General features: G+C 41.9%; 1 protein-coding gene and 1 non-coding gene across 2 annotated transcripts in view; both read right to left on the reverse strand.

Moving 5' to 3' along the window:
* The window catches only part of Wdr64 (WD repeat domain 64), a 105,287-nt gene that overhangs the window by 5,260 nt on the left and 86,820 nt on the right, over nt 1–13,207 (reverse strand). Inside the window, exons 22-26 of the mRNA XM_028865607.2 lie at nt 12,220–12,278; nt 11,072–11,181; nt 5,644–5,832; nt 2,918–3,023; nt 483–563 (exon numbers count right to left, since the gene is read on the reverse strand). Of these exons, the coding sequence (XP_028721440.1) occupies nt 483–563; nt 2,918–3,023; nt 5,644–5,832; nt 11,072–11,181; nt 12,220–12,278 (545 nt within the window). The remainder of the gene's footprint in view (nt 1–482; nt 564–2,917; nt 3,024–5,643; nt 5,833–11,071; nt 11,182–12,219; nt 12,279–13,207) is intronic.
* Nucleotides 10,781–10,968, reverse strand: LOC114690759. Its single transcript, XR_003734121.1, has one exon. It is a non-coding gene; the product is annotated as a U2 spliceosomal RNA (small nuclear RNA).

Here is a 13,207-nt window from a genome sequence, read left to right on the forward strand (position 1 = left end):
TAAGTGACATATTTGGTTTGTTATTTCTTGGTTTTGTTCATTAGTTACTTAACACTGGTTATCTGGGGGTGGAGACTTGAACACAGATCTGATGACTATTGAGCAGATAGTAGCATAGGCACCATGATGGAGTATCTAGTGATACTCAAGCCTGTTGGAATATAGCGACAGTACAGGGAGAATGTGGTAGAAAACAGGGTCTAAAAGTCTAGCAGAGCCAGATCATAGAAGGTTTGTATGCTACTCTATGGCATTTGGATTTTATCCTGGAGGTATAAACCACTTAGTCAAAGCTCAAAATCACTCTTATGTGCAATGGCAGAGATGAGCAGTTCAAGATACTGACATACATAACTCAAGACTTGCCTAGGATGGGACCCAGTACATTTATGGAAGCATCATTGGGCTGATTATGTCAGCAATGAAAAGTCAGACTTCGTATTGCCCTGTTATCACCCTACTTATAGAAACTTCTGACTTACCCTGTATATAGGCAGAGAACCAAAAACAATCCCCGCCTCTCTGTTTTCTGTCATGAAACCTTCCAAAGCATACCGGCGAATCTACAAAACAATGCAATAATTTACTAGAAAGGGCACATTCTGGACACCAAATACTGCTGTGGGATAGTCTGTATATCAAATCTGTTGCTCTGATTGGTCAATAAATAAAACACTGATTGGCCAGTGGCTAGGCAGGAAGTATAGGCGGGACTAACAGAGAGGAGAAAAGAAAGAACAGAAAGGCAGAAGGAGTCACTGCCAGCAGCCACCATGACAAGCACCATGAGAAGACACCGGTAAGCCACCAACCACATGGCAAGGTATAGATTTATGGAAATGGATTAATTTAAGCTATAAGAACAGTTAGCAAGAAGCCTGCCATGGTCATACAGTTTGTATTCAATATAAGTCTCTGTGTTTACTTGGTTGGGTCTGAGCGGCTGTGGGACTGGCGGGTGACAAAGACTTGTCCTGACTGTGGGCAAAGCAGGAAAACTCTAGCAGGAAAACTCTAGCTACAAAATACCAATCAAAAACCTGACCCACTAATGCAAGATCTTAGGCTGAGTTCTATGTTGATGATAAATTTAGGGAAAGGAGCTACCCCAAAGGAAACTTGACTATCATATTATTAGTTTTGTAAACCACATGTCAAAAGGAAATTATCAGAAAGCTGTCTAGTTTAATCAGAGACTCCAAGTGAATCTTATCTCAACTCAACTGGCATTGAAGTCTTTTCATTCATTGGACCAATGAGGTAGGAAGATAGGAAGGCAAGGGAAGAAATTTAGGATATTCAATTGTTTCAAGGACTCTACAAAGCCTTTCTAAGGATTTTAACCAATTTATTTAGTATTTCATTTATCACCTCACCTTTGGTTTGATTACTCTCTCCTCTCTCTCTCTCTCTCTCTCTCTCTCTCTCTCTCTCTCTCTCTCTCTCTCTGTGTGTGTGTGTGTGTGTGTGTGTGTGTTGATTTTTGAGACAAGTCTCTCTTCATAGCCTGAGCCAGCCCAAAACTCACTATGTAGACCAAGCTAGCCTCCTACCCTAGCATTCTGCTGCCCATCTCCTGAGCTCCAATGTACATAATAGGGCATGGCTATTTTCAACCATTTCTGATAATGCCACATTGATTCTCAATGACTCTCTACCAGTTCATATGACTGCTACCAGAAGATTAGTGCTTCTGGTATCATCAGACTCTTTATTTAGACCCTGGGAGGTCTAAAGTGGAATCCCACAATGCTATTGATGTGTATTTCCTTGTGTACTCAAGAGGTTAGGTGTCTTTTGTGTGCTTATTGGCCTGCACTTTTTCTTTAGTGAAATATCCAAGTTTTTAAAGCAGTTTTTGGACTCTCTTTTTGCTCATTTTTTTTTCATATTCCAGATACCAACAGCGTTCATCTAGGAGTGTTCTGAAGACAGTGTGGGTTCGGACAGATGAAGACACATTCTGGTTGTGTCGAGGGCATCCCAGATGAACTACACATTAGGGACAGAAAACTCAGGAAGACAGTAAGTGTGTTTGGTAGACAGTGAGGCAGTAGTGGACTAGAGATTAATCCAGACACGTGTGCTTGCTCTATTTGTGGATGAGCCAGAGGAAACACATTTTTAATTAATTAATCAATCCCAGACCTTTGGCCAACCTCACACTACATCCATCCTCTAGTATGGTTAAATAATAACAGCTTACTTTTCTCAGACTGCCCTGTAAACAAAATGTGCCCATGAATACAGAATATACACTAGTGATGTCTACACCCTATTTCCCACCCTCAACCTGGGAGTTCTGTGAATGGACTTTACTTTTGAGGGGAGAGGTTCTCCTGACTTACTTGGGTGCCCCCAGGTAATCACTTGACTCCTCAAAGTACAGAACCTTCCCCACTGAGTCAGGGCCCCCCATAACCATGTGCTCAGTGAGAACCTGCATTTCTGACTTTGACGATGAAGGAAGGGTACACAAACTAAGGAATGTGGGTTCCCCAACCACCTCAGTATCTTAAAAAAAACACAGCTCTGGTTACACTTTAGTTTCAATCCTATGAGACTTATTTCAGTGTCTAAAAAAATAAAAAATAAAAATACACAAATTGTCATCTAGCCCAGACAGACCTTGAACTCCACAGGTCTCTGAGGATGGCCTTGAACTCTTGACCCTCCTTCTTCCACCTCCCAAGTGCTGGGATTATAGGCAAGCACGCTGCTCTCATTTTAGTTTTTTTTTTTTCCCTTTTAACCTACAAATCTGTGAGATAATTGCTTTGTATTGTTTATTCCAAAAGAAGAAAAAATACCTGTGCTGGTTTGCAAGAGTAACAACAGAAAGCTAGCATGCTACAGGAGTGGGAATATTTGGATTCAAAAATTCAAAAGCAAAGGTAAGTTTTGTTATTTTAGCTACCTTCGGAGAAGAAAGAGACTTGAAAAATTTAAAATCGTGTTGCACTTCAAAAGGCTTGGGAGGTGTGCGTTTGAAAAGCAAAGACATTGAGCTCATTTTTTTCCATCTGCATACAAAAATACAACAAAAAAAAGTCAAGCACATAGCTGTAACTTGCATTCCTTGCCAAGTGAGCAAATCTCCACCCTGTCTTTGTGTCCTTTGCTCCCCACACTGCCTGACTCTCATGGCGCCAGTCCCAGCAACACTGACTAGCTACCTAATCCTTATTCCATTTTGCTCCCTAGATCTCCCTCGAGGGAAAACTACAGCAATTCTACTCTGCCAGAATTGTCCATGTAATTAAAATCATCAATTGTCATTTGCGGGGAGCCCTACGTAGTAGGGATGAGGGGAAAGTCTTATAAATTCAAGGCCTGACTTTTGAGTAACCTTGGGAAGCTTCCTTTACAGTTAAAGCTTATTTACATATATATATATTTAGAAAGCCATAGCTAAGCATTAGAAACACTTTTTAAAAAGCAATCAATAATATATCCTGAGATGGGATTGTTCTGGGGCCAGAGAGATGGTTCATTGGGTGAAGACGCCAAGTCTGGTGATCTGAGTTTGATTCCCAGGATGCACACGGTGAAAGGAGAGAACCGACGATTGCCTGTTGTCCTCTGATCTCCATAGACTTGCTGTGGCATGGGCTTTCTGTTTCACATCCCCACACAAATAAACAAATGTAATGTAACAGAGTCATTCTATAGAACATGGCTTAATTTGCTATACCGAGCAAATTTATCTTTTAACAACACAGTGTAAGCACGTACCATACATTTAAATTATCCAAGGCACGACGACCCTTTGATGCCTTGGTATCTACCACTTAGGCCTGTCCCCTGTGTTTGTAATAGTCACTACCAGTTGTTTTTCAGAACTATTTTTTTTTTGAGTGCCTCTTGGATGCTGGCATTGAGCTAAGGACTGGGGATACAAAGATGCATAAGCAAGACCATGGTCCTTTAAAGGACTCATGAGTAAAGGAGACTCACATCCATAAACTAGAATACAGAATCTGAAGTATTAAGATACATGATAGTTAATATTGTCAGCTCAGCAGGAGCTAGCATCACAAGAAATAAGCTTTTGGGCCTGTCTGTGATGGATTATCCAAGATTAGGTTGATTGAGGTGAGAAAGCACGCTCTAAATGTGGACAGCATTATGCCATGGCCTGGGGTCCTGATGGAATGCAAAAGGGAAAGTGAGATAATCAACATTCATCACTCTCTGCTTCAGGACCAACTGCCTCAGGCTCCTGTTGCCATGACTTCCATGGCAAGACAGACTGTACCCTGGAAGCCTGGGCCAAAACAAACTCTTCCTTAAGTTACCTTTGCCAGGGATTTGGTCACAGCAGGAAGTGGAGTAACTAATACAAGGTACATGGATATTCGAGTCTGGAAAGTTACCCCAAAGATAGGGCTAATCATCTCTCGTTGCTGAACTTGGCCACGTCTTGACGGGCTTGGTTCTACAAGTGTATCTCTTATACTTTAGCCAGGCTCTTTCCCATTGGTCCTTCCTGGCAAACCTTGAGCCATCTGGTGGGGCTTTTCTGTAACCTAGAGACCTTCCCAATTCTTCCCACATTGGCTGTATATTTTTGAGTCCTGTAGTTTCCATTCTTAGCTTCAATTCTTATTTCCAGCATTTTTGGCATTTCTTGTATTAAATGATGGCATCTGGTTTTCCCGGTTTTGACTCACTTAGGGTTCTCCTAAAGGAACTGCTCTTTGACAACCCCTCAGAGGCTTCCTGCTTGGGAATCATCCTTGTTGGCTCTCCAAGTTCTGATTTACAGGATTATCACCAGCCTCGGCGGGTCTTTGTTTGTTTGTTTGTTTGTTTGTTTGTTTAAGCTGGCCATTTAGACGTCTACTGTATAAGCTTAGCTCAGATGAACAACAGTCTCTTCTGCTATGACAAAGGCCAGTCAAAAAGCAAGAGATGACATCTGTTAAATGCTTTCTTCCTTACATTCCATTTCCCTTCCTCCGTGCCTTTGAGCATCCCCAGGCTTTCACACACACACACACACACACACACACACACACACACACACACACACACAAATAAACAAACAAAAAAACAAAACAAACCCTTGGAACAGTCTCTCCTGCAATGCTTACTATTACTTCCTTCCTTTAAAAAGTAATCTATGTTAATTGTATTTTTGATGACTATTAGTACGGCTCCCCTTTCCTCCTTTACATGTGGTTTCCTCCTTCCTCAGCTTTTAATAAACCCTATTACGTCTATTTTTTTTTATTGTTGTTGTTCTTCTGACGTAGGGTTTCATTATGCATCTCTGGCTGGCCTGAAACTCGTTACAAAGCCCAGGCTGGCCTTGAACTTTCACTGATCCTTCTGCCTCTGCTGAGATTACAGACACATGCTATCAAGCCTAGAGCTCCTGGGTACTCGGGTTGACTGGTTTTCCTAAATCATCAGCAAGAACCTTGAAGGCTCCAAGCATAAAGTAATGTTAGCCAAAATGGAGGTGTTCTCAGGACTACAGCACTGAATAACAGTTTTTACTTACGTATTTCTCTCTTGCATGGGGCTTCACAATTATTGAAAAGTTTTGATTTTGAATTCCCTATTCTACTGTAGTGCCACCACATAGGAATAATGTAATTCTTATCTGTTCATTTAAAGGAAACTGAATGTTCTCACCTTTCACGGTCAAATATCAGAGGATATTCATATTTCTGCTGCTTCTCTGTGAACTTGCTTTCTTCTTTTATCTCTATGGGATATTCATTAACATCACAAGGCAAAATGACATCAGTTGTTTGAGTTAAATCAAACATTCTTCGTTGTCCGAAATAGCCACAGTAATGACCGCTGTTGGAATGCCAGACCCTGAAGGAGAGTCAAGGAAGGGAGGGGAAGTAACTGGAGGGGGTCAGAAGAAGTGAGCTTAATCACAGGTCATAGGTCACACGAACTGCTTTGGTCTACCAAGGATCGTAAAGTTCATTCAGGACTCTTTCCCCCAAATGCTGCCGAGCTAATCATTATGTAAGACTCTATTTTTGAACTCAGCGCTTCAGGCATACCAGATAAGCACCAGACTACACTCTGAGCCTGTCATGTAAACATTTTTATAAGTTAGAGCTCTAACCTGTAACTTTTTGGCATTAGCCAATTTGAACTTGTGCCAGCAATCTGCACCGATCAAAGCTAGAAAACAAGGAAGACACTTCTCTCCAAACAACCCTGCTAACACAAGCTGGCCAGAACCCACACTGGGAGTCTGTGAGCTAAAGTAGATCTTACAGTGGGCTGTGTTTCATCTGTTTACTTAGGAAATCATCACCCATAGAACTCATGAGACAAAAGATCTGGGGATGCTTCTAGTAAAGCATGATAAATAATACAAATTCTTTACCCATTTGTATTTTTTCCCTATCTGTTGCCCCAAGAAGCTCCAGTTTGCCCAGGAGACTTAACTAATATAGAATACCATTAGCAGGAATGTGTGCTGTGTCTTACAGAGAGCTGTTTTGTGTCTTTGTTTTCATTTAGATTTTTTTTTTGAGAGCAGATCTCACTATGTAGCCTAGTCTAACCATCCAGAGATTTATAGGAAGTTCTTGGCTAGACAAGCTAGACAAGGTTACATAATAAGATACTGTTCTTCCTGTGTTAGCCTCTCAGGTCCTGGGATTACAGACATCTCTTTATGTCTTGGTTTCAACACTAACCGCGGGATCTGCTTCAATGATTGAGAAGGAGAATAACCTAAAGGGACTGAGGATAGGTTCTACACAATTCAGAATAGTGGACTCACTCAGAGAAAGTAGCTAGCGAGGGAGGCAGAAGCAGAGGTAACCAGCTGAGGTGTCTCATACTTGACACTGTCTGAAGATTTAACATGAGCATGTTACAAACCTCCTATATTTTAATTTAGAGCATTACTGAAGTCGCACGGCCTTCCCAGAGCTGTTACCAATAAGGAAATAGAGTTATTAAGAGCATTTATAACAGAAGCTTTTTAAACAGAAAATCAAGAAGGCTAAGAGGCTAAATGAATTCTGTTCTAGGCCCATACTAAAGCAACTTGATTTCCTGCTTCACAGTGTTTCCTACTCCTCATGGCTCTGTCCCAAGTGAATATAACCCCACTTGATGTCCTGGGCCTGAGACATGGACTCTGAGCCATCGGGAGGTTTCCAATTTCCTGCCCTATGCCCCAGACTTAAGTCTCAATTATGTTTTTCTTTTCATTGACAAGTCCTAATCTTTTCATAAACAAGATTTCTAATGCTAGAGTGCCTGCCTCTTGAGAACGTGGTAGCATATATTAGCCAAAGGATGTGGCTTAGTTACAAGGGCGGCAGCGCTTTGAGACAGCTATTAATAGAGACAAGCTCTATGAATTGAGTATCTGGGGAGTGCTCCACTTAAAGGAATCATAAAAATAATTTCTCCAGGCCAAGGACGACTGGCTTCAACAATACATTAGTCTAAATGTCTGTGTCCCCACAAAGTCATGTTGGACCCTAATTCCTAACAGGATGGCATGAGATGGAGTCTTTAGGTCATGAGGAGTCCACCTTCCTAAACAGAATTAGTTCCTGCCTTAGGCTATTTTTTTTCTTTCTATAACTGACTGCATGATGTATTGAGACTGAGAAGTTCAAAACTGGTTGGTCTTGTAGGGTGATGTCCTCCATGCTAGAAGGCGCTCTCTACAGAGTTTCAAAGCTGCCCAGAGCATCACAGGACAAGGAAAGTTATCCTTACACATGCCCTTCATCCTTTAAAAATTGTATATTCCTTGATTTATTGGGTGTATATAAACAGGTGCTTGTGTGGAGGTTAGCAGACATGTTGTGGGAGTTGGTTTTCTCTCTAACATGTAGGTTTCCAAGACCAAATTCAGATAATTCAGGCTTAGCAGCAAGTGCTGGCGCTGGAGAGTCGATCGAAGTCATGTAGGTGCTGACCTCCTCAGTGGATGAGTTCACAGTTAAGTGGGTTATAAGGCAGTGGGGTTTAGGTGGACCGGTCACAGACATGCCTTTGAAAGTCATGGCATAGTCCTTTTCTGTGTGTACTTCCCAGCCACCAAAAAGTGAGCAGCTTTCCTCCGCCACGCCCCTCTATCAGGAGGCTCTGTCCCGCTGCGGGCCTAGGAACATCGAAGCTGTGCCACGTAGGAGTGAAGTCTCTGATGCTCTGAGCCCAAATAACACATCCCCTGCGGGCCCTGATGTGGCTCAGAGGGAAAAGGCACTTGTTGCTCAAGCCTGATGACATGAGTCTAAACCCACAGAAAAGTGGAAGGAGAAAACTGATTCCATGAAGTTGTCCTCTGACTTCCGCATGTATACCACAGTGCATGTGTGCACCCCCATCACACACACACACACACACACACACACACACACACACACACACACACACACACACAAAGAGCTTAAAACTTTCTACCCCTAAGTTAATATAATCAAGTGCTTTGCTGTAATGATGGAAGGCTGATGGTCATACACCATGTTAGGAGTTAGGCAGATGACATTTATGAAGCAGAGAATAAGCACTAACTGTTCACTGTGCTGATAAATGATCTTGGACATCCCAGTCTCTAGAACCATGAGTAATAAATTTCTCTTGTTTGTAAACAACCCATTCTAAAGTGCTTTGCTATAGCAGCCTAAAAAGACTGAGACAAGAGGGCAATGCTCATAGCAGCAAAAGTTGATATATACCTATGTGGTTAGTCTGTGTACATGTGCAGTCACACTCACATGAGTGCACAACTATATGCATTACAACCTTCATCAAACATTTCTGTTGATGGGTGACTGAAAACAAGACCAAGTAAAAACCAAGTCATTAATGGCATTTATAGTCATACATTTTTTTTTTTTTTCAGAGACAGGGTTTCTCTGTGTAACTTTGCGCCTTTCCTGGGACTCCCTTGGTAGCCCAGGCTGGCCTCGAACTCACAGAGATCCGCCTGACTCTGCCTCCCGAGTGCTGGGATTAAAGGCGTGCGCCACCACCGCCCGGCTAGTCATACATTTTTTTCCTTACAAATAAAGCAACTGGTCATTTTTTTTCTGACATAAGAAATAGCTTTATCCATTTGCCTCTCCTACAGAATCATCTTGATCTTGAGATTTCCGTATTATGGTTCTTCTAGTGACTTCTATCTGGAATGGCTTTAGGGTTTCCCTGGTTGCATGTGGCAGGTCCCATTCTCCACATGGAACCCTCACTTCCTCCTTTAGTTGAAGCTCATGTCTTCTCGATTTGATCTGCCACATGGCTTTCAATCTTAAGCCACTTGTTTCCAATCGTTTTTGAGACAGGGTCCCTCTGTGTAGCTTTGGAGCCTTTCCTGGAACTCACTTTGTAGACCAGGCTAGCCTTGAACTCACAGAGATTCGCCTGCCTCTGCCTCCCAGTGCTGGGATTAAAGGCGTGCGCCACCACCGCCTGGCTCACTTGTTTCCAATCTAAAACCCTCTAGTGGCTACATTAAAGGTAAATATACAGGTCCACAGCAATGCCTAGGGACTGCACAGCTGTGTCCCAACTGACTTCCTCCCTCCTCAAGCCCAGAGAGTTACCCAGGATCTGTTGAATTTTCATTCAAGGACCTTGATAACAATATAAAACAGTCCTTCCTTTTCATGTGTATTTCGACTGGTCCCTGATTCACTGGAAGCCTCTCTAGATCTCCTAATGTTGTCTAACTCCATTCTTTCAAGGGCATAATTCATTGCCACGATTTTAAAATATTTCAAGTAGGCAGCAGTTTGTCTTCAGAAATGTCATGACATTTCCTTTCTTTTTCTTTATATATGTGTATGTATTTTTAGTATTTTGTATTTTGGGTCCATGTGCTTAGCATTGATTACAATGAATTAGTTAAGTTCAAGTAAGCCGGCTGTGTAAAAGTCAATCACAGTAACCTAACAAGGCTGCTCCCATCTCTCACTATTGGGTCACCTTTGTTTGGGTGGGTCTCTTCAAGCCTTTCTGCTCTTGCTTCTTCTTCTCCCTCTTCCCCTTTCTTTCCTTTCCTCCTTTCCTCTTCCTTCCCTTTCCTGCCCTCCTCACCTGTCCTCTCCCCTCCCTCCCCCCTCTTTGCCTCCTTCTTTATCCTCTTTACCTCCCTCCCTCCCTCCCTCCCTTCCTCCCTCCCTCTCTTCCTTCCTTTCTGTCTTTATATCCTTCATTTCTTTTGTCCCCCTCTCCTATTATTTCCGTTCTCCTCCCTCTTCTGCTCACTTTTCTCCCCTCTTCCCTCATTCCTCTCCCTTTTCTCTCCCCTTCCTCTCTCTTTCTGACAAGGTTTCCCAGTCTGGCTCAAAATTCCTGAGCCTAAGAGATCCTTCTGCTTCTTTATCCCTCAAAGAGCTGGAACTGCTGGTGCGCCCCACTCCACCTAGCTCCATACTCTTTCCTATGACTACCTTTTAAACTTTTGATCCTAAACCACCTTCTGTGACCTTCCCCAGGTATGAGTCTCGTTCTCTGAGCAGTCTATCCTGTTCAACTCTCCGAAATAATCCCACAAAACCCAATTCTACTGCAAATATTTGTCAGAACTTTTTAACAAGAAGTATTTCTTAATGAGTCTGTGAAAGAGCAAACATTACAAAAAAATGATTCTGAGACCCATGTCTCTGCCGTTTTTCCATAGAGGACTATAGCATCTCATTTCCCTGGATGTACAAAAAGAATCCAAGTCAGTGATGGTTTTCCCAAAGATGTTTTGTATAACTTTTTTGGTTTACATATATATTTATTCCAATAAGTGTACCAAGACTATGCCTTTCCTGAAGTCCCGTGATAGGGGTGTACCATTTATGGAGATGCTGTGACACATGGTCCACACATGGAATAGGTGGCGCAAGCTCCAATCCCATCTTTCAGATCCCAAATCTATTTAATATGTTGTCCTCAGATAGAAGATGTATCTTATATTAAGCTGTTAAAATACATACACATTTGATCTTAGCCAAATGGTCAAGAATTGATCCAAAGCACTGCGTTGCAACCAAACACATCAACATTAGCATCAAATCTTACTCCTCTCATGCTAAAATTCCCGAGATTCCAGGATGGACCCATCTGGGTTTACCTCACTGAGCCATCAATGGAGGCGGTAAGCACCAGCTGCTTGTCTTCCACATAGATCACTTGAATAATTTCTAAAGAGTGGGCACGCCAGGAAAGCAGCTGCTTGAATTTCTAGATGACAACAAGAAGACATATCTCTTGGAATGAATCAAAATACAACCTTAAGCAAAATCATTTTTCATTGAAGAGCTACATTTATGAGTGAGTGTGATAGATGGTGATTGAGTCTCTACTCTGATTAGTTTTTCTCTTGCTTACCGAGGTACCAAAACCACTCCAATTTTTTAGGATTATTACTCTGTACATACCCCTACTGGAGAAGGAAGCTCATATTTTTATTATTTTGTTGTGGACTTTAGTAGATGGTTGATACTTCGGAGACACACCGAAGTCCATTAGGAGAGAGGAAAAGCAGATCTGGAAGGTGAAGGCCAAGAGTCTTTTCTTACTTTTAAATTTTATCTAGAGAAAACATTGACTACATTCTTCTTTGCATGGGGTATGGAGTAAGAGGCATCTGCTGTAAGGAACTGGCAAAAAGGATAGGCATAGCTTATTCTCTTTCAAAAGCAGTGTGAGGGTCAACTGATAGACCTAAAGAAGGTCTATCTTTAACATTTGTTCTAAAAGTTTAGAGTCCCTAAGGTGATTCAGAAGACATTCCTACAGTTTGTTCTGCAGTAACACACTCTGTATGTTTCTCTCTGCTCATTGATGGACACAATTAGACCATATTTCCCCTGGGCCATGTACTCAGTTATCTGTTTGACCAAAGTCCTAGGAGGCTTGCAGTTCCCCTGTGCATCTCCTATTCCTTGTGACTTGAGCAGGGTTGAGAATAATTTCTTAGACTGTTGACTCAGTTTCCTGTATCTGTTCTTAAAAAGACTTGCTAAAAGTCTGCACTCTCCTGATTCATATTGTTTCAGAGCTGTTCAAGAGCTTTTGGTCATCCAAAGGTTCTTTCTCTGTCTTAAGACAGCATCCACCCAAGCAAAGGCTGGGGTCATGTAGCTTAAATTATAGTAGAATATGTACCTGGAGTGTAGTGGGGCGCTTGCATTTCTATCATTTGTGTGTGAGCTTTAGGAAAATGTTCAACAGACATGAGCTGATTTCTTTATTTAAGTGGAAAGCTAAAGTTCATACCTTTTCATCATGAGGTGGATCCAAAAAGGAACTAATACTGCAAAGGATAACGTGTCCTTCTGTATAAAAATTAAACATTAGAGTCCTTAATTAGATATTATATTCTTTAAGCAAACAGTCCTCAGCATGACAAGTCATTTTGATTCAGGCACTTGTATTGGTAGACAGAATAGAATCTGAGAAACCAGTTATAAAAGAGGAAATTTGGAGTCCGGGAATATAGCTTCGTAGAGGGCTTGCCTAGCATGGAGAAATCCTGGGTTTGATCCCCAGCACTGCATAAAACTGGGAGTGTTGGTACATCTGATGTAACCTTAGTTCTCAGGAGGTAGAGGCACAATGTCCAGAAGTACCAGGTTGTGGTGGTATTGTGTTTCCCAAAATATTGTGCACCCTAATAAACTTATCTGGGGTCAGAGAACAGAACAGCCACTAGATACAGAGGCTAGAAAATGATGGCACTCACGCCTTTAATTCTAGCATTCCAGAGACAGAGATCTACCTGGATCTCTGTGAGTTTAAATTCATACTGGAAACAGCCAGGCATGGTGACTCACACCTTTAATCCCACGAAGTGAGTCTTTAATCCCAGGAAGTGAGGGCAGAAAGCAGAAAAATATATAAGTCGTGAGGACCAGGAACTACAGACTGGTCAAGCATTCAGGCTTTCAAGAAGTAGTTCAGCTGAGATCCATTTGGATAAGGACACAGAGGCTTCCAGTCTGAGGAAGTGGGATCAGCTGAGAAATTAGCAAGGCGAGGTGGCTGTGACTTGTTCTGCTTCTCTGATCTTCCAGCATTCACTCCAATACCTGGCTGGGTTTGATTTTATTAACAAGACCTTCTAACAATTCATGCTACACCCTGTCATCCTTGGCTATATAGTAAGTTTGAGGCCAACCTGGGCTACATGAAATCCTATCTCCAATTAAAAAAAGAAAGAATTAATAGCAATACTAGCCCAGAATGTTCCATAAAAGAAGGGGAA

This window comes from Peromyscus leucopus, chromosome 15 (assembly GCF_004664715.2).
Source record: "Peromyscus leucopus breed LL Stock chromosome 15, UCI_PerLeu_2.1, whole genome shotgun sequence".
Taxonomy (NCBI): Eukaryota; Metazoa; Chordata; class Mammalia; order Rodentia; family Cricetidae; genus Peromyscus; species Peromyscus leucopus.